The sequence below is a fragment of the Olea europaea genome, unplaced genomic scaffold (genome assembly GCF_002742605.1).
Source record: "Olea europaea var. sylvestris unplaced genomic scaffold, O_europaea_v1 scaffold673, whole genome shotgun sequence".
Classification (NCBI taxonomy): Eukaryota; Viridiplantae; Streptophyta; class Magnoliopsida; order Lamiales; family Oleaceae; genus Olea; species Olea europaea.
Genome location: NW_019265111.1, coordinates 135356 through 161385, shown reverse-complemented (window position 1 = coordinate 161385; position 26030 = coordinate 135356). Strand labels below are relative to the sequence as shown.

The 26030-nt window shown below is 33.2% G+C and overlaps 4 protein-coding genes across 4 annotated transcripts; 2 read left to right on the top strand and 2 right to left on the bottom strand.

The window, feature by feature from the left end:
- The first annotated feature begins 530 nt into the window (after positions 1 to 530).
- Positions 531 to 2833, top strand: LOC111390349 (U-box domain-containing protein 9-like). Its single transcript, XM_023015375.1, has 2 exons — positions 531 to 973; positions 1621 to 2833. The coding sequence occupies exons 1-2, from the start codon at positions 668 to 670 to the stop codon at positions 2665 to 2667; spliced, it is 1353 nt and encodes a 450-aa protein (XP_022871143.1). The 5' UTR covers positions 531 to 667; the 3' UTR covers positions 2668 to 2833.
- Positions 2834 to 3199: 366 nt separating this feature from the next.
- Positions 3200 to 5281, bottom strand: LOC111390350. The gene is made up of 4 exons (XM_023015376.1): positions 5011 to 5281; positions 4667 to 4909; positions 3644 to 3862; positions 3200 to 3547 (listed from the first exon to the last, which is right to left on the bottom strand). The coding sequence occupies exons 1-4, from the start codon at positions 5017 to 5019 to the stop codon at positions 3494 to 3496; spliced, it is 525 nt and encodes a 174-aa protein (XP_022871144.1). The 5' UTR covers positions 5020 to 5281; the 3' UTR covers positions 3200 to 3493.
- A 6787-nt stretch (positions 5282 to 12068) lies between these two features.
- On the bottom strand, positions 12069 to 18476 carry LOC111390352 (violaxanthin de-epoxidase, chloroplastic). Its single transcript, XM_023015378.1, has 6 exons — positions 18315 to 18476; positions 16550 to 16854; positions 16303 to 16469; positions 14956 to 15052; positions 14474 to 14865; positions 12069 to 12655 (listed from the first exon to the last, which is right to left on the bottom strand). Exons 2-6 carry the CDS (start codon positions 16823 to 16825, stop codon positions 12154 to 12156), a joined length of 1434 nt encoding a protein of 477 aa, XP_022871146.1. The 5' UTR covers positions 16826 to 16854; positions 18315 to 18476; the 3' UTR covers positions 12069 to 12153.
- A 4490-nt stretch (positions 18477 to 22966) lies between these two features.
- LOC111390355 (putative serine/threonine-protein kinase) lies at positions 22967 to 25954 on the top strand. The gene is made up of 7 exons (XM_023015380.1): positions 22967 to 23865; positions 24068 to 24094; positions 24197 to 24652; positions 24749 to 24864; positions 25046 to 25306; positions 25491 to 25691; positions 25807 to 25954. The coding sequence occupies exons 1-7, from the start codon at positions 23805 to 23807 to the stop codon at positions 25870 to 25872; spliced, it is 1188 nt and encodes a 395-aa protein (XP_022871148.1). The 5' UTR covers positions 22967 to 23804; the 3' UTR covers positions 25873 to 25954.
- The last annotated feature ends 76 nt before the right edge of the window (positions 25955 to 26030 follow it).

Below are 26030 nucleotides of genomic sequence, written 5' to 3'. Positions count from 1 at the left end.
ACCAATTGACCTTCGATTATAACTCTATCAAAATCTTTTTACTATTTATTACGAGTAATGATATTTATAGTCAGAGACTGCATTAGTCATCATATATAGCAGCTTATTATTTGAAATATTAACTTCTTGTTTGAAACAAAGTGAATTACAGAAAACTAATTACTCGAATAACAAATTGTCACATATGTTGACTAATACAGTTACTCACTATAAATTACATTACTCATTATTGAAGAAAAATGGGATTAGTGATATAGGGAACGATTTGAGATTTTTCATTTATTTTTTACAAAATATGAGCTTTTTCTCTCGTACGAATAACATTTTACTTTAGAATTAAACTAAATGACCACATTTGTTGACACAAAGGTTGACACACCTTTCACAGTCGAGGTGTGGGTCCCACGCCAATAAAATAATGTCAACCTTCCAATTTGAGTGTGTTGTGTCAATCGATGTGTCAACAAATGTGGCTATGTAACAACACTCTTTATTTTAACTGGGATACAACTTTATGGGATCTTTTCTTAACGGTAAGATGATGCGGTGTCCTAAAATAAGACGAAAGAGAAAAAGCATGAAAAGTATGACTGCAGCCTCCTCTTTATTCCTGACACTGTAACCACTTTTGTTGGTCAATCCCAAAATTCCCAAGTGCTGGCAAGGAATGGCAAAATCAGCAGAATGCGGAGTAGTACCGCAGGCAAAGGCAACTGTCGAGATGAAGAGAGAATTGGAAAGAATGGTGAATGCTATAGTGGAGGAGGAGGATTATACGGTAGAGGCAACTGATCATGCTATGGGAATTTTATGGGCTCTTAAGGATTTGAAGTTGAAGGCTGTGATGAAACCACAAGAATTGTTGGGACTTGATAATTTTTGTTTCTCTGCAGTTCCTCCTCCTCCTCCAGAATTAAGGTGTCCAATTTCTGGAGAACTTATGAAAGATCCTGTTGTATTGGCCTCTGGTCAGGTTAGACTTCTTTTTCTGTTTTCGTATCGAATGATTAATTTATCTGGGCCGTGTTTACTGGATAATATTTTAATGTTCTTCAATGATTCGTATTTGTTTTGAAATTCTTGTGAATCAGATTGTCATTGTTCAATGTGCCTATTGGGGTTGTGGGATTATCAATTTAGGATTTTGCTACTTTGGTAGAAGAAATTTGACATAATCCGAGGTGGCAGTAGATAATTTGATGAAAAAGCTTATTGTGTTTAAAATCATCTGGCATTATGTCCCAGCATCTGGCATTGTACCATGATTCATCAATTTAAGTCTCTGCCCCTTCCAACAATAGCAGCATCTACAAGCATTTGTCGTCTGCGCATTAGATAGAACAAATAGGAAAACTAAGGCAAGAATGGAAATTAAACTCAAAATTATAGGAAAGCGAGGAAGGTAGAGAGAGTCAAGTTTTTAGGTTGAGTTAGCTAGTGCCAACAATCCCTTCTGTGATAAAAGTCTTCTTTTTCTGAACTCTTTATCTTTTCATTAGCTATCTTCGTGAATATATATATGTATTATTTTCGTTTTGGGTCCAGTTTATTTTATTCCTTTTCATATGTTCATCAAGTTATTGTTGCTGGTTGTGCTGTACAATTTGGACTGCTTTACAGACATATGATGAAACATTTATCCAAAAATGGTTAAAAGATGGCCATCAGACATGTCCTACAACTGATCATGTACTGCCCCATACTCTGCTCACCCCTAATCACTTGGTCAAGAAAATTATTTCCAAATGGAGCAAGGAGAAGACCTCTGAGATGTCCAGTGCTGAAATGGAGGGTGGTGAGGAATATGTAGAAGATGCAAACTTACAACAATTTACTACCCTTCTCGAACGACTTTCGTCTTCTTCCCTTTCTGATCAGAAAGAGGCAGTCAAAGAGACTCGGGTGCTCTCTAATCGCTCACCTTCTTTTCGTGCTCGTTTTCAAGATGCCATTCCTCAATTATTCGATACAGTATTGCTTGAAAGGGCTAATTCTTATATTGATCTCCGTGAAGATTTGGTAGCGATCATTTTGAATCTCTCTGTTCATGACAGCAATAGAAAGCTAGTCGGGGAAACTCCATCGGCCATTCATTTTCTTATAGAGACCTTGAGAAACGAAAGAATCGAAACGAGGAGCAATGCTGCTGCAGCCCTGTTGGTATTATCAACCCTCGACTCAAATAAACACATTATTGGAAAATCAGGCGCTATTAAACCCCTTATCGACCTCATTGAAGAAGGGCATCCATTGACAGTAAAGGATGCTGCCGCAGCAATCTTAAGTTTATGCACTGTTGTGGAAAATAGGGCCTGGGCTGTGACTTTAGGGGCAGTCACTGTACTCACAAAGAAAGTTATGGATGATATTCTCATTGATGAAATGTTAGATATTCTTGCAATACTGTGCAGCCATCAGAAGGCCGTCGAGGAGCTTGGAGAGCTTGGGGCTGTATCGTGCCTGCTCGACATATTAAGGAAAAACGTGAGCGAACTTAACAAGGAGAAGTGTGTTGCAATCTTGTATACGATGTGTTTCAGTGATCGAACAAAGCTGAGGGAGATTCTGGCAGTGGAGAGTGCTTGTGAAACGCTCTCTAACGTTGCACAAACAGGAACTTCAAGGGCTAGAAGGAAAGCAAATGGCATTCTTGAGAGGCTTAACTGATATGCTTTCGTTCCATACACTGCTTAAAATTGATTGTTCATAAAACCCTGAACATTTTTAGCATCCCACTTTTGTATATTGCCAGATCCTTCCTGATTCACACACAGTAATCCTGAAACTTGCTTGCTTATGAAAATTTATAATATTGTTTTTGACTGGAATTTTTGAAGTTATACTAGTAGAGCAAACTCTTTCAATTTGTAAATATATTCAACAAGACAACTTGACCGAAAGAAATATGTTGAACAAGAAGAGTCTACTTAGCAGTGTACCTACTCGAGCGTGTGATCATCGTTCCATCATACACTGTCGTCAAAAATGCTACTTATACAGATCTTTTGTACAGATGGATTTACGGATACTGCGATGGCAGAATTTAATTAGTTGATTTAGCTTTTTTTTGTCCAAAATCCAATGAAATCTTGCCTGCCGACATTCTGTCAACCACTCTGTAAGTACATGTACGTGTAGCATTTTGCACATATCATTTATGCAAGATCACATCCCTATTTAGAAAGGAAAAACAGAAACATACATTCAGCGAGGCAATATATTTAGTCATTGATTTTCGAACAACATTAGGACTAAAAGTAGGTGTTGAATTCATTGGCAATGAAGATGGTACAAAATGCAGTTCATACAATGCTAAATTTAATACACTCATCATATCAATAAGTAGAGATGTCATTACAAGTTCGTGTTTACCAGATCAAGGTCCCTTCTGTTCATACTTTTGCATCAATGGGACTGATTTGCAGACATACAAAAATTACTATCCATTCTATCTCACCGAGTCTCTCTCCAAAATCGTATCTTGAACTCGAACTCATGTTGCACAAGGGGGAGCAATGCACCGGGAAAAGAATCCCAACATTTTCTTCTGCATTGAACAAACAGGGAAAATAAATAAGAGGATATGACAAAGTGAAGAGGCAAACTTTATTTTATTTACTTTTACTAAGTAGATGGGACTTACACGTTTGGTTTTGTGAAGAAGATGAGGGGGAATTTTGTAAAGATCTTCGTCCACTGGTTTCGCAGAATTAATTATGGATTGACGTGGGTTAAATTCAGCAGACTTGTTATTATTCTTCTGAGACAAAGGCTGACTTCTCCGCTGTTCCATTGCCTCGTGCACCTTAGCTTGCTTTCTCCGTTCCGTGACATCTGCATAGCGCTTGGCATTTCCCCTTGTCTGCAATGTTATATATTTTTATTCATCGTCGAGAAATAGGTAGTTCAAGGACAAAAGAAATTAGAATGACCATGCAAAGTGTTAAACCTATAAAATTACCTCATATTGGGCACTCCCAATGGGCTTGGACTCGGCCCATCAGCGCACCTGACCCATTCATTTTTCTATATATGTGTGTGTGAATCCATTTCATTTTAAGGTATCTTCTCTAATCCTAACCAAACTCCCTTTCCCGTCTCTTACACTCTCATATTATTTTGTCCGGTCGTTGACTTGATCGTTGGAGTGCAAATGGTCATCAGAGCTTTTTCTCGACCGATGGCCTTTGCCTCCTAACGAGGTGTTTATTCTTCAGTGTGCAGGTAATGTCTACATGGAAGGGATGCAGTTGGATTCTGTTGGCGCATTTTTTGAAGCCAACACAAAGGACACATAGTTTGATTCATCTTAGTTTCCTAATGATTAAAACTTACTCGTTGAGAAACAAAGAAATTATTCACAAAATGAATGCAGGTTTCTCCTAAATCCTAATACTTAAAACCGAAAAATTGGGGAGCTACTTCTAAAAGGAACGGCAATTTTCTTATCTATACAGGTGCCTCAGAAATCAGAATGTTTAAGCACAAGTTTTACATCAGAAACAGAGTAATCCTTGCTCAAAACTTAAAACTTGGCATATTTCTTAAATTATCAGATTATTCGCCTAACCACATGATGTATTCTACAGGGAATGGAAGTTCAAAACCAAGTGAATAGTAAGAAAACATCATAATTTCACATTTAAAGAGTGTTCGGTAGAAAGACCTTTCGTGGAGGAACACCATAGACGGCCTGAAACGGCGGTTTCTCATACTCAACAGAGTAAAGATCAGCGGCGGCGGCACCCCAAGAACCACCGGTCGCATTACACGAAACACATTCCGCCGAACAGGTGCAGCGCATCAGGCCGGCTTGCCTTGCGCACTCGAAATACTGAGTAATTGGAAGCTCATTTGTCTTATCCCAGTCACCAAATGCCGGAATCTGCCCACTCTTCCTGCAATATTCCTGTAACCCACAACCAAGAAAAACAGTAAATTCATATTAACACCAATTTCTGTACAGAAAATGCAGAATCCCAGAAACAGAATCAAGTTTATTAGACTCACTACACCCATAATTTCAGAGCTATCGGCAGAAGAAAAGTTAACAGGGTCAGGAGTCTTTTGGAGTTGTGGGAATGTGGAGAAGAAAAGATAAAAAGAGTCAACTTTTGAGAGTAGAAAATTGAACAACTTTTAGCACAAAGTCCAAGAGAAACTCTGTGGTCTGTCCGAAATGCAGATAAAGAAAACTTTCTATCCTTGATTTCCGCTGCAGAGTATGACTCTCTAATTTTCTACTGTTTACACTAAATCTGGAGCTTGATGACTTGGAGTTTCCCCCAGTCTTTTCAACCGTTGTTTGAACATGTTTAGTCAAACTATCTATCTGTAATTTTTGTCCCTTTTGTTTTCATTAAAGTTTTTAATCAAATATTTGATGGATTTGATAAAAATTAATGAAATATTTGATTGAAAATTTGTGAATTCCATAAAATTCTTGTCCCCGTTTGAGTCATATTATTGTAAATAATGAAAATAAAAAATATAATTGTTATGGGTTCCACGCAAGAAATGAAAAGTAATATTGTGACTTGTTATGATGAATAACAGTCATATATTTCATTTTAATGAGGAAATAATGGGATTCAAACAGGATCATTGGAAAGTGAGTTTGAAAAAAAAATAAAAATTAGAGCCAAATAGAGGCTTTTGTTAAGGGCCAAATCAGGACGCAATAGAGATCGAAGAAATTGATTTTGGAAATCATACCGGCTTTTGACTTTTGACGGCTACTAGCCTCGACACTATTTTAGTGTCTTTGTTACACAAACAACTATTCTTTAAGTAATAGGAAAGCATTTATGAAATGAACAGTGCCCAACAATAGAAAAGTTCGCAAGGTACAATCGAGCTATGAGCATCACCTTTTTGGTATATATCAATTATCCTTACTATTCAAAATGATTAATTATTTAGGAAAATAACATATCAACGGAAATGAAAATGAAAATAAGATATGCATGGACGAGTTGGCCTATTCGAGTCCTGAGCCTATTGAATGAGACCTAATATCGCCCGTTTTGCAAAGATTAGTGAGGCGTAATTGACTTGGGCGATCTTTATGCTTCTACTCTATCGTAAGAAAAGAAATATGAAAAGTTAGCAAGTACAATTTTAACAAAACTAGAAAAAAATATGATTTATATAGCCCAAAAATTAGCCCCCAGGGCACATCTCTAAATGGTAAAAGGTGAGGGTGGAAAAATTCAGTTTTGCTTGAGGTTGTTGCGTTAAGAATTCGAATCCTAAAATATGGATTTGGCTCTTGGGTAAGTGCAAGTGTACAAGCAGCCTTCTACCCTGTATCTTGGAGGCATAACCTGCGATTTACCTCCCTCACGATACACCAGTTTAGTGGTGGTGGGGACCCTTAAGGTTAGGATTTAACTTTTTTTATATAGTCCAAAAATTAGAAAGATAAGACAGGCTGTGCAATGACAATGTCTGGGGTGGGTACTGCAGTTGAGAATATTTGGAGAGGATAATTTATGCTCAACTTATAAGGTCGGCAGCAAATTAGTCTTAAACTTCACATGTAACTTTTAAATATTAATTTTCGACTGCAGTTTTGTTATTGCACATGATTTTTATGCAAATATCTATTAAATAAGCATGTGACAAACGAGTGAAAGTCGAAAAAGAGCATATTGCTAGAAATTACCTCATTTTTTTTTTATTCTCAAACTCACTCCCATATTTTCTCGAATTATTTTTTTGTAGTACCATAAGTGTTTATCACCCCGTACACGACGGTGATATTAAGATCCATTTAATTGGACAATCACCACATACATAGGTGATGAATATTAATAATGCTATATAGCATTACTCTAATTTTTCATTTCAAACTCCCAACAATTGCAAAATTCAGTCACCAATGAAAAACTATCATCTGCAACTCACGTAGATCCTCATCGAACAATCTTAGACCATCTTAAATAGTAACATCAGATTTTAGATTAAATTATTTAATTAAATATTTATTATTATTAAAATCGTTAAATCAATTTGAAATAAAAATGTTTGGGACTTAGTCAATAGGCCAAATGATCAAACCATCATTGGTACAAAATGAGTTTTTAGAAATAAAAAAATACGAAAAATGGGAGAACTGTGCATAACAAGGCTATATCACAAGGTTACAATAAAAAGAAGGCATCCATTATGAGGAAACTTTTGCACCAATTGTTAGATTAAAATATATTGATTCACTCTTTATCAAATAAATGTTAAAAGTGCATTTTTAAATGATTTTATTCAAGAAAATGTTTTTGTAAAGCAACATCCCGATTTTAAAGATCACAATTAACTGGATTGTGTTTTTAAACTCAGAAAGGCTCTTTTACGACAAGCTCCTAGAGCTTGGTATAAAGATTGAGCAAATTTTTACTTTCCAACGATTTTTTATTGGGAAAAGTGGATACTATCCTCCTTATCAAAACCAAAAAAAATAAAATAATAATAATAATAATAATAATAATATGATTATCTTTCAAATTTATGCTAATCTAACCTCTTTGTATCTTTACTTTTCGTAAACTCATGCTTTGACTTGCTTATATATATGATATCCAATATTTTGAACCTTTTGATTAGGCTTCAATTATTAACTTAAGGGGGGAATCTTTTATTATTTCCTATTATACTTTTAATCTTAAATGCTATATCGTTTTGCTTATGACAAAAGGGGAAAAATATATGAGATGATATGCTTTATATGAAATGATATGTTTGATGAAATATATGATATTATATGCTTGATGTGAATGATAAACATATGTTTTAAAGTGAAATGGCTATTGGCTTGTAAAAGATAGGGAGAATATGTGGATTACATGCAAAATTTAAGATTTACATTCCTTATCAATTGTTCAATATTACTTTACAAATCATCTTATTTGTCATATTCAAAAGGGGGGATATTATTGACCTATGATTGATTATGACCATAAAGTTTTTATTATAACAAACATGTTAATCTTATTTACTAACGAAATGAATATACGCGATTATAGTTTTTCAAAACATACTAAAAAATTGATCCATAATCGTCAGAAGATTAAAAACTATCATCACAAATCAAACTCAAGAAGGAGGAAAAGATTGAAGTCACACACTCAAGAACTTAAGAGCTAAACTTCGTAGAAAGATCAATTACTTGATTTTCTAGATAAAGTGTAAAGGTACTAACACTTTGTTATTTGGTAATTAATGTTTAAGCTCAAAATTATTCAATGCATTAAAAACAATTTTGTGCACTAAAAGTCATCCTAATTTAATTTATTAAAGGATGTCAAACAGGGACTAAGGATGAGTTTGATTGTAAGCATGAAATTTGCATAGAAAGAAAGTAAATTATAGGTAATTCAATTGCCTAGAATTTATTTTGCATGAAAATTATTAATTAAATGTGTTTGATTGATTTAATTTTCAATCTAGAAATTATTATTATACTTGTACGTTGTTTATTGGTGGGTAGATGAGAGAAAATAATAGATAAAAGAGAGTGAATTCCTTGAAAAATAAAATTTTACTTTTCCTAAAGAAAATATTTTTCTTGATTTTGAGAAAAATATGGTCACGTGACTAAAAGTAGGAAAATATTTTTCATGAAAAAGAAGACAATCAAACAGTACGAAAATAGGAATTTGGGTAAAAAAAAAAATATACATTTTTGATGAAAAATATTGACAATCAAACGCAACCTAAATGTTGAATTTAATTTAAATGTTTATCTATTATTTAAACTACACCAAACATGGATTGAGTATTTTTATTTGTACTAAAACTTGTGCTGAAATTTTTTTATATGTTCTACAAATAAAACAATCCTGCACAACATATGCATAAAAATAACATCCTCTGGTACGTTAACAACTTCAATTTGGCCTTCTAACTTCAGTTACAAAGACAAGAACACCCTTCTAACGTTAGCTAAAATATAAAATATCTATAATGGATATGCATTGTGAATATATTTTTGTACCTTTAATTTTAATATTGTCTAACATTGTAATTAATAAAAAACAAAAAACAAAAAACAAAAAAAAATAAAAATAAAACAAAATGCTAAGTGTACATGCTGTACACTCTTTTTAACAGTCCACTCATACGAGTGTTTTTCGAGATTGTTTTAATCGTGGAGTCCACTTATGTAATGTGAGAGGATTGTAAAAAATGATAAAAACATTTTAAATCTTTACTTGATTCAGAAGATTGATTAAGTACATGCAAAGCATCTATAAGAGCATACTGGAGGGAAAACTTGTTTATTCCACTTGATTACTGTAAGTTATTTACTTATTTTTACATTCTTATGCTTTAATTATCTTTGATGAGCAATTCACAAGCATCCACTTCTACTGTTAATAATGATAAAAATCTCATTTTATTTTTAGATGAAGAAGATGTTTCTTTTCTGCTTAAATTAGATGTAAAATCTGATGTTATATTCCCTATTGGTAAAGAAAAAATTGAAGAAATATATAGAGATATAGATTATAGTTGTAAGAATAATATAGGATTTGATTCTGTGAAAACTTATAGAGAAATAAGAAAAGTAGAAGATATTATAACTAAACATACGGATATACAAGAAGAAATTTCAGAAGGATTATTTAAAGGATATATAACTAAGAAAGGCCAACCTATAATCTTTGAAGAACTATTAAAATATAAAGAATATTTAAAGGTGTTCAAAAGATTGAAAAATATAGATATAGGACCTGATTGACAATTCCTTAAAGATATAAGATAAATCTTGCAAATAATTTCATCAAGGGCAATATAGTACTTTTGATAAGAAAGGCTATTGTGAAAAATAGGAAGAATCTACTAGCCATTCTTAAAGTTGTAAACAAATACAGATCAAACTTTGTTTCTCTCAATCTTACTAGAAAGATACGTGATTCAAGCCGACGACTGAAGCCTCGGTGAACGGTGACCGTATACAATGAACTATACAAAATGTTTTAGAAGTTTCTTGGTTTCGTCCAGTCATTAATAACTTATTCTTAATCGTATAAATGTGTGACTAAAATTTGTTGTTAACTTTGACTCAAATTTTTATCAAAAATTTTAAACCACACAAAATATGTGGATGATAGCAAGAAATAATTTTAAATTATTATTAAGCTGTGTTTGGTAGTCATTTCTCGACAATTTTTAGAACTTTTTTGACCGTTGGAATGGTGACGTGGGCCCTTTGCAGCCGTCCTTTTTGACTTAGCAAGAAGCAAATTCTCTAAAATGCCACTCTTAGAATGCAATGAAATAAATGCAAAGGGGTTCAAAGGTAATTTTCCTTGAATTTATCAGTAAATGTAGCTGCCATCATACTGTATAACGGGAAGAAATTCTATTAAAATTTGCTGAAAATAACTACCGAACACACTCTTAAAATTAGAGTTTGATTTTAACTGAAAAGTAAAACTAACTTCTAATTTACTTAAAATGTTATCCAAACTAAGGCATAGGATTTTAGCCCTAATGCAAAAAAGATAATGCCCTTATTTGAGTCACATTATTTTCATAAGAATACATTTTTTAATAGTTTATTAATGAAAAATTTGTGATTAAAAAATAAGAAAAAACGTTAGATATGCGTGTAATATTATTTTATTAAAAAATATGTGATTGAAATGTTGTTAAATCATTATTTAAGAACGTATTTTTTTGAAATAATGTGGGTCAAGCTGGGCCTATGTACTTGTCAAAATTAATCTCTTGCCTTCAGTAGACACGATAAAAATTTTATTTGATAAAAGAAATTTAATTATGATTCTCTGAAATCGAATCATAATTGTGAATATAGAACCAAAATTAAAATTTTCTGGTCACATCAATAATGTAAAGTTTTTATCATTTCCAATGGCAATAAGAGATCAGGGTTGATGTATTTGTACCTAACTTTGAAAAACATGTCACGAAATTATGAAAAGCGTCATCAATAAGATAATTCCGCCCATTGTGAACTTGTCCAATTGGCCTGATTTAAAAAAAATAAAAAAATAAAAAATTAAATTAATAGAGGTCTCATTTCTATTCTATGGCCCTGGATACATATTAATGTAAAAATGAGAATGAAAAATATAATCGTTATGGAATTCACACAAGAGATACAAATTCAAATTTAGTGACTTGATGTGATGAATAACGATCATATTTTTCATTTTAATGAAGAAAAAATGGGAAACAAACGGGAGCTATGGGATATTATAATAATTTATATTACTTGTGAATTCTACTTGTAAATTATTTATTTTACAAACTCTTTAGGCTCCGTTTGGTAACTATTTTTTTCAAAATGCATTTTTCTCTCTCTTCTGTTCAACTATACATTCTTTATTAAAATAATAATACACGTATATTAAAAGCTTTTCCTTATTTTTCAACCACACATTTCATATCAATTTACTATTCTAAAATACATTTTTACATAAAAATGTCTATCAAACACCCCCTTAATGACGTATTTTTTCAAACATATCAATTATAAAATTCATTTTTGTCATTATGACTTAATTTTAAAATCGCATTAATTTTTTTAAAATGATAAAAAGAACATGGTGGGCTGGACCGGTCCAACTTGCAATATTAGTGGGTTGATGAATCAATCCGATCCTCATATTATATATTTCTTTTCTTTTTTTCTTTTTTTGGATGAGAATAAATATATTTTTGACCCTTCTCTTTAAAATACAAAGTAAATGTTCTTGCACGAATCTCAGCAATCACTTAATCTGATTTCATTTTCAACTAAAAGAAAACTTTCGAATAGAATATTTACATTATGTAAAAGATCTTCATTTAGACTACATTCATCCAAACTTACATACCCATTTTATGTTTTAATACCTCTATTTTCAGCCTCTCTCTATTTACTTCTGTGGGCATTCCACAATCACAAGACAAATTTAAGCAAGATTTTACTTTCTCCAATAGATAAATAAATCCCACACAATTGAGGTCGTTTAAAAAATAAAAAAAATAAAAAAAAAGAAAGAAAAAGGAAGCAAAAAATCAACACAGTTACACAGATGGCATCCTGAATTTCTATAATCTGAAAGAATTGACAAGTAAATATACTGTAAATTTGAATTAATATATACTCAAAAGTTCAAAACAACCATTTCACTTAATTAGAAACTATCTTAATTTCCTTATTGGTAGTGCTTCACCAAAGAGTTTTTCTACCTCCCCTGCTTCCATTTTCAGTTCATTCAAAACTTCCATTTCTTCTTTGCTCAATTCATTTAGGAAATAATCTTTATCTTTTAGGAGTTCTTTGAATCCTTCTGCTAATCTCTGAAACAAAGAAACCTCAGTGTTTTTCACATTTTCTACTTCTTCTTCTATCTCCTCGACTTCTTTTACTATTGTCTTCTCTCCTTCCTCCACCGTCTTTTCCAATCTCTCAACCAGAGGAGGTTCGGGTCCACAAGTGTTGTCTGTCCTTATAAACTTGTCGAAGTCACGGTTTACGCTTTTTGCAGCCCTTTTCAGTTCAGGTACAATGTTTTCGGGCAAAACTGCACTTCTCGTGTATACCACAGCACCACCATAACCATCCCATGCATCGTTCCTGCCTCGATAGTAGACGAATACATAATCATCAGGGCTGTTTTCTATCTTCGATGAAAGAATGTACCTGAAGAAATCACATTTAACAGTAGATTAGTTCGTTGCATTGTCTGAGTGCACGTATTAAGGTAAAGAAATAGACACACACACACACAAAAGGTTGCACATATGGATGAAAACTCGGAATTTGGAATTCGGAAATCAGACAAGTCAAGAACATGGAATTTCATGACCATTTAGAAATAAAAGCTTTTGAGACAAGGACCATTCCTTTTCATCTGGCTATGGAAAATAAAGGCCATGTAACTATTCATAAGAACTCATGAAATGAACTTTCAATATGAAGTCCTTTATTAGACTATAAGCAGGGCCTGCTCTGATGATTTGGGAGCCTCATGCCAACTTCAAATATGAGTCCCTCTATATTTTGAGTCTTTTAATAGAGAGTTTTAATATAATAATGAAGGATCAAATATAGACAATTAAGTCTGAAAATTTGAAGAGGAAAATAACAAAATTTCAACTCTTAACATGTAATACAAATTATAAGTGAAGTTTGGCAAATAAAAATACAATACAATGGCAAGGGGGCCTGTTTGTTTATTTGATCATTTTCTCACTACAATTATTTCAAACAAAATTGAATATGCATTTAAGTAATCATGTACAATATTGAAGAATGTTGATTGTGAGAGAGAGTGTAACAAAATAATACACATGATGATCAAATACAAATGAGCTTCTAATTTTATATTAATTAATAAGAAATTAACTTACAAATAAGAAGTATGAATGCAGAAAAGAATTATTAAATTCAAAATATTTTCATCAAACATCTAAAAACGCTATTATCATGAAGTTAAAGCAAAATAATAATATTAATAACAGCAACAGCCTATGATTTGAAGATAAGAGAGAGAGAGAATTATGCAAAGCTATAACAATGGCAGTGAGACCAAACTAATCTACTAAATTGAATCTTCAAAATTTTAGTTCAAAGAGAGATAATTAATTTCTTGTTGAGTTGAAAAAAGTTATGATGGGTGATCGTTGGACGTGGAATTTGAATAGACAAAGAGACATTTCGTTTAATTAAGAAATGAATGTTTGGAAGATAAATGGTCAAATTAGTTATAAAGTGCAAGTAATGTTTGTGATATATTTTTGTGATATATAATTCTAAATGATAAGTTTTAGGCCATTTATAATAATAATAAAAATTGCATTTTCAATTTTTATTAGTTTATTGTATTTGCATATAATAATTTTATTTTAAGGAAATTCATAAATATAATTTTCGTTTTTCTTCGACCAACAAATTAACTTTACATAATTTAAGGGCCTAAAAAAAGCCTACCCCACCTATAGTTAGGCCGCCACTAACTATAAGGTGGCTCTTGACTCATCATTCCAATGATTACCATATTTTTGTTAGTTTTTCCACAAGAAAATTGAACTCTAAATGATCCAAGTATGATCAGGATTCCAGAAAATGAAATTCCAGTTCTCATGGAAATCAAAATAATTAGTACGTATACAATGGTTTTGTAAATGCTTTTATAGCAATTCAATTCTTGTGCAAGACACTCAGTTATTTGGATGCAACATAATCTTAGGTGAATCATTATCTAAAACTGAAGAGACGTGGAAATTCCTGTATTGTCTTCTTCTGTTAGTGTCATTCAGAACTAGTCGATCCCTGAACTTTTCCTTGCTAATTGTGATCATGCCTAGCACTTTTCAACACTATAATATTCAATCCATGAATGACTCTCTATGTAACATAGACTGGTGAGTTGTATGCATATATGCCAACGAATATAAACTTTTTCAAGCACGCATGAATGCTTGTGCAAGCAGGGCATAGAAATGAAGTTATGTATACCAGTCATCTTGGTAGTGAAGAAACTCGTTGTCATGATTGTACAGTATTCCAGGATATTTTGGGTCTTGGACAAATTTCTGTACAGCTGATCGTGTGAAAAATCCAGTATCTGGAGTCCGTATTCGCCATGACAAATTCCCCACAAGTTTGTTTGATTCTGTACGAAACTCGTGCACTTGGCAATCAAAGGTATCAAATGTAGGATTTAAACCACTAGTTATAAACCACTTCCCATTGAAATCATTCATGTTGAAGTTCTGGACAAGATCAGCGGGGTTAGGTGCAGGAAATTCGCCGGCATCAGATTTCCGTGGTACGCATTTCTTTCGCGAGACTGCGCACTCATTGAACTCATCTACAACGCTATTTTCAAACAAATCACCACATTTTATCTGTGAAAGAAAGAGCCATAACTTTCAATCAAGATCTGTGTGGTACACCAATAACAAGGTAGTACAATGTGAAAAAAAATGATGGCTTACCTGGCATTCAGTTTCATCGGGTCTGTTATTGCAAGTTTGAAGACAAGCAACGTTAGCTGCACATGATGGGTTTGCAACGCACTTGGCGAGCTCCACCCTGCATGAAAATCGGAACCTTGAGAATATGCATATAGTGTGCGTAGTTGTACTTACATTTATTCCTTTTGTTATTTAAGCAAAATTTGGGAGAGCATGGTTAAACAGACAAAAAACCTCGAATTAGACACCGAAGAGACCACAAACCATATCATTTTGACTGTTGAGTTCTTTTTACATGCACTTTGGAATGATTGTGAACAATACAAATCGTAACTCAAACAAAGCATAATATCAAAGAACAGAAAGTTCAAGAAAATTTGGAATGAAGAGAAATGGAAACATTCATAAAAGCTTTAGTCACGCTGAGGCGGTCAAAGATTTATGAAGACACTGGGTTGCTACTGAAGGGGATTAGAAAGTAGTGAGATTTTAGAGCTTGAACAGGGGCAAAGGCGATGTTCGCCATTCTCTGAAGCACCAACACACAACAATAAGATGTTATAGTGCAAGAATTTTCGGTTGAACAAGGTCAATATAAGTTTTATTAGGTTGGCATAAAACCAAAGAGGCATAACTGGAGGAATTACTTTAAATAGATCGAGTGCACCTAAATAAATCATGAAAAAATAATTAAAATGCAGTCACTCCTAGGGCTTAAATTAAAATACAGAATAAGACACCCTATTCTACATCCTCCCAACCCCAAAAAACAAAATCTAAAAACATAACGATTCTTCCCTCCCTTTCCATCCACCATCTAGCATGGTGGAACAGTGGGAAAGAGTTAACACAGATCCAGTTTATGGGTTACTGTAAAAAGAGTTGTACATCACTTCCAAACACCCTATACGAAGCGGAGGATAATGAATCAACACTATAGATGAAATTTGTAGTAAAATCTACAGGACAAGGATTCTAAGTGCTGCCATAACTTGGTCAACTTTTGAGGTTGATTCCAACAATGCGATCGTGAAAACTGATCATAAGGATCAAGAGGAATCAGAGATCAAATATGGTGTGAAAATATATATGATATTTTTACGAGTTAACTAGCAATCTACAGGTCAATTATAACCGTAGTGATCATCAGAAGACAGTGTACAGAAAACTAAAGCACTGTTAAGCAAAGTTTCTTAGAGAAACATGATTACACGGGATGAAAACAGATACATGCAATGTGATTGGGAAGAAATATCAGTTTCCGAAGCAAACTATTTACATATGGATGAGTTCAGAGCTAATCTAAATAAATATGACTCTCTCTAATAACTTAAGCTTTTAGATGAAGTGATTAACAGAATGTATTGCCTGCATTCCTTCAGTAAGCAAGCACAAGTCTTGAGAGCATCTACAGCATTAGCATTTGGAATGACCAATAATGTAAATATAATTAAGATTGCTGCACTGCTGACGTAGCTCCACTGCTTCCAAACAGTGAATGTCACAGCATCATGAAATTGGAATTTCATTTTTCTCTGCAAAATTTTTTGACAGAGTTTAACATGCTAATAGATGAAGTAAAAATGAAAAACAAAGGCCAAATATTAGAGGTTACCTCAGGTTTACTTGTGCTATTGTCATAGATTGAAGAAACCTTGTCCATTTCACATCGAAACAGATTAGAAAATCTTGACCCAAGACCTCTACAAATTTGATTAGCCTTCAACTTCATGTATCTGGAGTTCCGTTTACTGCAATACATTCTCACCACTACACTACCATAAGAATAATCCCCAGTTGGGTTATACTTCTCACCAATAGGCAGTCGTGATTTAGAGTGAAGAAGGAAACTTTCATCACTGGAAACTACCGAACAAAAGGAGCAAGCCATGCTTCAGTGTGATCACTGCCAACAGCAACCTGTAAGTAGTTTAACTAATTAGAGTGCTTATTTCTTTTATGTCTAAATTGGTCGGAAAAGTTTAGGCAATTCACAAGGTACCACACTTAAATGCATATGGAAGAGCAAAATATGTGTGTGCTCATCAGTAGGTCAAAACATTTATGAACAGTTTTCTATCAGTCATAGAACCCAAAAGCCCCAACATTATTATTTCACAAAATTTAAAGTGAACAAGCTAGAATTAAAGAGTCAGTTCAAATATTACCAGAAATCTTAACAAAGTCAAAAACAAATCTTGATAAAAGGCAATGGCTGTTGGCTAAATCTAAATTTGCATGTTGATCAGCTATACTGTTAGATTTAATGTATGTTTTTGGCCAATGTTTTCATAGCTGCAACATACTATCTGTTGGTTACTTGGTTCTAAAGGAAGCATTACTCAAACTGGAACCAGCCTCTATGGTTGCGAAAATTCAATATCCTTTGCACTTAATATCCTATGATCCTTCTAATTCTGGAATCAACAATTTTCTTCACAAATTCTCAGACATTGCTACTAATTGCAATGCTAGAAAATATTAATCACAAAAATAACCAGTATTGAACCCATGGCATAAGCTAACAGAGAATTCTCAGTACTAAACCACATATCTTCCACCTTGATTTTAAATTCAAATAAGATATTTGACTTCCCAATCTGATTCTGGAATCTAAGATATACGCTGTGAATCAACAATGATTAAAAAACATCTTTCCCGCTACTTTTCTAAACTGAGGTAACTTTCATTAACCATAAAATGAATGCAGCCCTCGAGCCGCATTTGTGACTATTCTTCAGTCTTCAGATAGCACCCGTTAGAAGTCTTGGATAAAGAAATTATAAAATTGACACTGAAAGGTTTAATGTAAATATCACACTCTCAATGATGAAGTTATTGTAAGCCCTTGTTTGACTACCATTCTTTTAAAACTCATTTTTTCGCGTAATCATTTTCAACCATGCATTCCCACGATAAAATATTCTTCACATCAACCCAAAACTTATTCCTACATTTAACCACAGGTTCTCCAAAAATTTACGATTCAAAAACACATTCTACACCAAAAATGGCTGTCAAACAGGGGCTAAATAGGCAGATGGATTTCACTACTAAAAAGAGTACAATTCTTTCTCAACCCATATTCAGACCCAAAAGCCCACCAAAATCATCCTCGTCATTTATGGGGATAAAATGGGATATCAGAAAGCTAACAAGATAAGACCTATGGTGATTTTCTTCACAATTCTCGAGCTAAATTGAAGAAATTCAGGATTGTGGGAACTACATTCTAGTGTGGACCAAAAATGCAGACTATAGTCACCAATTTACTTCAATTCGTATCATTTAACACAAAACAAGTGCATATCCATTTCTCATGAATTCAGACTTATTTATAGACATGAAAAATGCATGTAAGATGAGGCAAAAGGACAGACCTTGAATGGCTGATATAGGAATGGTGCTACGGAGTATTTCAGCAGCAAGAAAGTTGGTTGGAGATGAAAATGAAGAAAATTGGGAAAAGAAGAAGGAGACGTGTGAAGCTGTAAAGGGTTGAAGTAGGATAAGAGGTCTTGTGAGTTGTGAGTGATACAGAGCCCTGCAACGTTGCCTTCTCTTGGGCGTCGGGGGATGGCTAGGTGGGTGGGGCCGCTCTCACTCCTACGTCATTTTTACTTTTTGAGGCCGAAAATTTTTTGATCAATTCTACGTGACTTATTCGATAATGATTGTGAGAATTAATTTTTTGATCGTTAATTTTTTAAATTAGTCGTTATTTTTGACTTTTTCTTTCACAGATGAAAGTAACGATCAAAGGATTAATTCTCACACTCATTATCGAACAAGTCCTACAGAATTGATCAAAAATTTTTCCGTCTCCAAAAAGTAAAAATGACGTAGGAGTGAGAAACGAGTTCCATCTGTAAAAGAAGAAGTCAAAAATAACGACTAACTTAAAAAAGTAACAATCAAAAAATTAATTTTTCAAGATGAAAAATTAGAAAAAAAACACACACACACACACACACCCAAATATATATATATATATACATCTGTATGTATGTATAATGTATACATACATACATATAACTCTTTACAGCCACAACATTAATTATGCATCGTTTTACCTAGAAACCATGGCTAATGGAGTATTAAAACCTTAAAGGGACTAACGAAATGAGTAAAATCGAAAGTTTTGGTGTCATTTTAATAAATTAAAGTTAAGTGACCCAATGAGATTAACCCTTTAAAATATTAAGATAATACAATGACTCCACCCAAAGTAATTCCCTCGTTTGTCTGTTCGAATTTTTATTTATTTATTTATTTATTTTTTCCTTTTGGGAATTTCTCACAAATGTTCCATAACCTTTGCTTTCTTTGTGCAAATAGTCCCTATCATTACTTTATTGGCATGGATGTCTTCAAGCTAAGTGTTTTGGTGGACAATTCTTCCTTTTTCATACAAAGACCAACTTGCTATTAAGCCATGTTTGTCTCCCGTTTAGAAGAGTTTCTGGAAGAAAACGATGTTTTGGATAGTGATTTTTTAAAGAAGGTGTGGTTAAAAAGTAAGAAAATATATTTAAGTTTACGTGAAAAATATTTTATTGCATGAATGTGTGATCGAAAATTAGTATGAGAAAAAAATGAGTTTTGAACAAAAGGGAGACCAACATAGGCTAATTTTAGGTCGGAAAATTTGCAACTAGGTCCCTAATGTTATGAAAGAAATAAAAGAAATTAACGAGTTCTTATATTTAAGAATTTATTGACCAAATTGATTATATAAAATAAAAACACAATAATATAGTTTGAGTGTCATAAAATTATATAAATCATTTTATTATTTATTTATTCACTTATCTTAATTTTTATTCAATTTTTTTACATTACAAAGGAATTACATGCAATTTTGAAAAATTTTATTAACACGACTATAATGATATATTAAATATGCTAAGTCAAATATTATTAAATAAAGTCTGAAATTTTTCTTAATTCATATTTAAGGGTGTATTGATTTTTCATAAAGGACCAATTGTGCATCAAACTACATATATTGGGGACGTTCATACAAAAAAACAAATATTAAGGACCATTTCGACGCTGAAAGCAAAGGTACCATTCGCGCCAAATTCCCTTTAGGGAAGTTTGGTTCCTTACTTAAACGGATGAAGTTGAAATCTTTGTAATTTTTCATCTGAATTTGACCCAAGAAATTATTTAATCACGATGCCTAAAAGTTAAAAACTAGCCCCTTATGTACAATTTCTCAATAAATGTACAATTTCAACCTTTATCAATGAAAAGAAATTAAAATTTGACACTTATTACTATGTTGAATTTGTACATTTATTTGTGCTCAAAAGTTAAAATTTTAACTGTTTGCTTGTCTCAATAACATATAGAGAAAAATACTGATACAGTAACGGGTTAAAAATATAAATGATCACAGTAGTTTAAGCATCGTTTTTAAATAATTGCTTAACTTTAAAAACTTTTTCTTAGTTGTTGGATTTTTTGTTGATATGTTACGTGTAAATTATATCGATTATATCACAATCGTACGATTGTAAAGTTTTGTAATAAGACTGTGAAACCAGGATATCGAACCCACATGAATTGAAAATCAAATTCTTACCAAGCACTATAATGAGAGTAATCTTCATTTTATCTAGATAATCAAAATTTTTATATTGATGTTTTTATCTAAATCTAGCGTGAAATTTTGACTAAATCAACGATTGAAAACAGATTTTAAGGATTAAGCAATATAAGAAGAGCCTAGAATTTTTATTTTTATCTGCCTATCAATTTTGTTTCTCAATTCTCTAGTTATCTCCAATTGATTTTCCTAAGTTTATAAGTAAACCCTAATGTAATTCTATTCCTTCTTTGGAATGTCGAGTAAAAAATTATTCTTAGAATTCAATTTCAATATCCCTATTCCGAATAAAAAATTTAGAAAATTATCAAGTATTATGATTCGTATTTGAAACAACTTTAAAAGAATTATACTTTCTCTCGAAACATATAATATCTTAAACGTTCTAAAAACTCATAAAATCTAATAAAATTATCATGTTAAAATAGTATGAAATGTATGAGTGACATACATTCATCATAATACTCAATAAATCCCTCGAGTCTATGACATTTAAGTTAGTTTCATAGACTTCGAACGAATATTGAATTAACACCAAAAGATGGGACCCAAACAAAAAGCTCGACCCAAGACTTAACGAACCATTTGAAGCAATGATTCATTGAATTATTTGCTCATGGTCCATTATAACCGTAGGCTCTTTTGCACCCTCTTTGGCCCATTTGCTTGTGCTATAGCTTGGTTGCTTACATGTTGCTCCTTTGTCATTTGTTGATGTTAAGTGTGGTAGGCAAGAAAAAAAGTGAGGCAGCCTGTTTTTCTCCTTTCTCTTAGTGAGCAACCATGTTCTGTTGGTAAAAATCTTGTGACAGCCGTGTGTCTATCTCTTCTCTTTTGAGTGTGAAGCCACCCTCTTCCTTTCTCTTTGTGAGATAGAATGTTTTCTTTATGAAATCTTGGACAACCTTTGTGGTTTGTGTTGGTTGAGCTTTGTGGTTGTTGGAGTATCCTTGTTAGTGTTTGGGTCAATTTAAAGTGAGCCCTAACTATCGAAAGTGTCGATTTTGCACTTGGAGCTTCCTTGGTGGTGCAATAATGATTCAAAATTAATAATCGTGTAAATTTCAATAGTGTTTTCCATTTGTCACTCTATCTCTTTCTATTTGAAAATTAATTATTTTGATGATGAGACAAATGTAATGATCCTAAATGATAGATCAAAACCAACATTAAGGCCCTGTTTGATTGCACAAATTTGTCATGAAAATAGGAAATTAAAATTCTTTTTCCACCTTTTTGCATGTTTGATTGGCCAAATTTTCTTGGAAATTGGTTTCCCGCCGACACCCCCTTTTCTACCTTTTGGAAGAATTGGTTTTCCCATGAGTTTGGCGATTTTTGGTTTTCCAGTTCCTTTTTTTTTTTTTTTATCAATTGAAACAAATTATATCTCTTTAATTGATAATTTTTATGGAAAACATAGTCATACGAACACTAAAAGATCTAAAATTTCAATATTTTTCAGGTGAAAAATTATATCAATCAAACACGTTTAATTAACAATTTCCAGTAAAATAAGTTTCAGACAATTCAAGTCCTTGAAATTCATTTTCTTTCCATTCAAATTTCATTCTTGGAATCAAACGGACCCTCAAAGTTAGTGAGTACTAGAAAACACAACTTTGAAAACACAATAACTATATTCACAAAACAAATTTAAGGGTAACTAGGAAACAACTTTAAAACCACCAAGACCATGCGAAAAATTCTAAAGTTGGAAACAATATTGAAAGTGCAATGACTGCTCAAAAACACAACTTTAAAAGTGCAATGACTAATCAAATAATTTATAAATTCAGTGCACTGTTGCAAGACAACTTTAAAACTACCGCCACTATTGAATTTTTTTTATTTTTTTTTTAAAGGTCAATAATAGTTATGAAACAACGTTAAAAGTATAGTCGTAATTGGTTTTTTTTTTTTAAACAAAGACAACTGCTAATGAGTTCATCGATGGAAACATCAAGATTTTTCTCGATAATTTTTAGTATCTTTTGGCATACTTTTGTTTTCGTTAATGCCGAAGACAGCACAGATGCTCTCTTGCATGTTGTAAGAACAATGCTGAGCACAAAACTAAGCAAGAAATATATATAATATAAGAATATCCGGATACTTTAAGGATTCTAAACAAGATTTCTGCTATAAATATTATCCACACCTTGCTTGTCTAAAAAAAACTGTTTTTCAAGAAATGAAGCTTTTCTAGCAAGATTTTGAAAAACTGTTCATCTGAAATCTGCTGTACAAGAAGAGGACTAATGCAAGAATCATGAAGTACAAAAAAGCTTCTTTGTTGTTCATCCTTCTCTTCTATGTTCAAGCTTTTTCACGATTGTCACCATCTCTTGAAGATTCAGGTATAAAAATTACCTTCCACCCATAACACCCTGCACCACACGACCACACACACGCAAAATTCTTAGTTGACGTCGAAATTTCTAACTGTCATGAGAATCTTGGAATGTTGTTGCTTTAAGGATTGATCTACAGAAAAACACGCGTCTAGACAGCTCTACATAAAAGCATCCAAGTGCATGTACTTGTTGGTAAATAAGGGCATTTATGTGTATATAAAGTGACTCCTCTGCTGCTGGGCAACCCCAAGGCCACCTTGAATATCCATCATGTCAGTCCTCAAAAGCAACAGCATCTGTAGATTCTTGCACAATTTCGACAGTTGACGACTTCTTAGATCAACACTCTTCTTCTTGTTATAAGTGTTGGCTAATATTATTTAATCTAATCGGAAAAACATGCAGCTTGCACATTGAATTTTAGTGCATATCCTTACCTGCCGATTGGCGGATGCAGTAGTGTCGAGGAAAAGGTCAAAGACTGGAATGGTTTCCCGAAAACCAGTTGCTGCCAAAATGTCCTCACCGTGTTTTCACACGCATTAGCGCTGCACTCACTTAATGATTCATCAGGAAATATCTTCATCCCGAACGATCAGTGGAAAAACTGTAACGGGTCCTTTAAGCTTCAGCCCGGTGTTTCGGTTAAAACCTGTGGCTTTGACAATTTCTTCTATGGAAATGGACAATGCTCTACATTTCAATTGTCAAAGTTGTTTAATGAAAATCAAAATGTCATAAGCCAGTGTTCTCTAATCAATTCTTCTTCATTTGATGATGCCTGTGGAAATTGCACAACTGCAATATTAAAGGCGAGAGATGGGTTATCAGCTCAGGGAAATGAAGTTGACAAAGCTACCTGTCTTTTGGCTCTTATTGTCTCAATAATAGCTAAGAACATGGATAATACTTTAATCATAAACTATTTCACCAGGTGCTTGCCTGCCTTGGCTGTTCCAGGTACACAAACTTTGTCCATAAATAGCTATATGGATGTGCCTACAGCTACAAGTGCAATTGCACACGCGCTTGTGTGTGTGTCGCAAACTGGCTTTCTTATTATGTGCAAGGCATGATAAAATGCTACTATTGGAAGTTCTGGTTATAAACTAAAATGCTAAATATGCTAATTGCTAATGAATTTTGTTATTTGCTTGTGCAGAGCCTGTGAATTACATTAAACTCAACTGTAAGTATAAATTCGTTTCAGCATCCATACTTTCTGTTAAATCAAAAAATAATTACCATATAAAGGAAACACTTGTTCTGACTGACATATAAAATGTAACAGATACTTTGGCAGAAGCAATCTTATCAATTGGTCTAGTGATCATTGGGTTAACATTGGTTGTTATGCTGATCAAACACGTAACAAAGAAGAGAAATCAGAAGAAAAAACCTGGCCGGATCACAGAGATTGCTCCCGCATTTTCTGGCCTCTACAGATTCTCCAAATCTGAGATTCACAATGCACTTGATTATGGTGGTGAAAAGAAGTGCCTTGGAAGAGGAAGTGCAGGACAGGTTTACGAAGGCATGCTACCCAGTGGACAACTTGTAGCAATTAAACATATATACAAGGGGAATAAGAGCAACACTTCAGATTCTTTCTACCGGGAAATTGATGGTCTTTCAAGAGTCAGGCATCCAAACCTTGTCAGCCTGTTTGGTTGCTGCATCGAAGATGGGGAACAATACTTAGTCTATGAATACTGTTCAGCCGGAAATCTAGCACAAAATGTTCTAAGTACACAACTTTCTTCTCCAATCACTGTATTTTGATAACTTTAAGTCCATTGGAACACTATGATGAAGATGTCTAATCCTTTTTATCTATTTTTAGGGAAAGACACTGTCCTAACATGGAATAGAAGGGTCAAAATCCTAAGGGACTGCGCATTTGCTCTCAAATACCTCCATAATCATATAGATGGCTGCATTGTTCACAGAGATATCAAGGTTAATCACCACAGTACTTGAAATAACTATGAATTTTTTTTTTTTTTTTACCATTTCATACGAAAAGGGGAGAGATACCTCTATCTCACTAATAAAATACTACATAAATATATAACATTTGCCTCGAGAACTGGACAATGATGTTAGTTTTGACAATGTTTCTTGCTTGTTGGTTTTGCAGCTGACTAATATTCTTCTGACTGCAAATTTTGATCCTAAGCTCTCTGATTTTGGTTTAGCAAGGATGCTGGGAATGGATGAGACCAAAGTATTTACAGATGTTCGGGGAACCATAGGTTATATGGACCCTGAATATATGAGCAATGCCAAATTGACTTGTGCTAGTGATATCTACAGTTTTGGAATTGTTATTCTGCAACTTTTATCAGGACAAAGAGTAATTGAACTTGATTTGGAGGCAAGAGACCAACTCACAAGAAAGGTAACTTTTGTTACTCGAAATGAGAACAACTATTTGTGCAGCTGCACCCCAGATTAGGACTATATGCTAATACCACGTGTTTTTACGTTTCAATGGTGTAAATAAACTACGCGAAATAAGTGAACTTTTGAGAACATCAAAGAAATTTCTGCACCAAAAGTATTGATTCATGAAAGTCATGCAGGCAAAGGATGTGAACATGGGGAAACGCCCATTGACAGATTTTCAGGACCCTAGAATGAAAGGGAGTGTAAATACTGTTGATTTTGAATCCATACTGCAAATTGCAGTACTTTGTGTAGCAAGTTCGAGCAGAGGTCGTCCAACAATAGATCTGGTTTTCGAGGAATTGGATAAGGCATGGAGAAACACAGAGGCAGAAATGGTTGGTTTACTTTTCATACATGTTACTTTTCATAAAAGGAGAAAAGAAAAGGATGAATTAGCTAAAGTCCAATGATTATAGTCATGTAAACTAACAATGCTCGGTTCACTTGCAGAAAGCAAAGGAGAAACGCTCATCGGCCACAACACAATCCAAATCACTGGAACTGATTCGCGTCTGACAACATGACTATATGATACCGAATTTAAAGTAGGATTTTTGTTAAACCTTTTTCACATGCTTTGTATAGATCCTAAAAGTGTGGAAATGTGAAATCTGTTGGGAATCTACTTATACATGCATATTGTGTTTAGATAGAAATTGTGATAAGGATTGTAC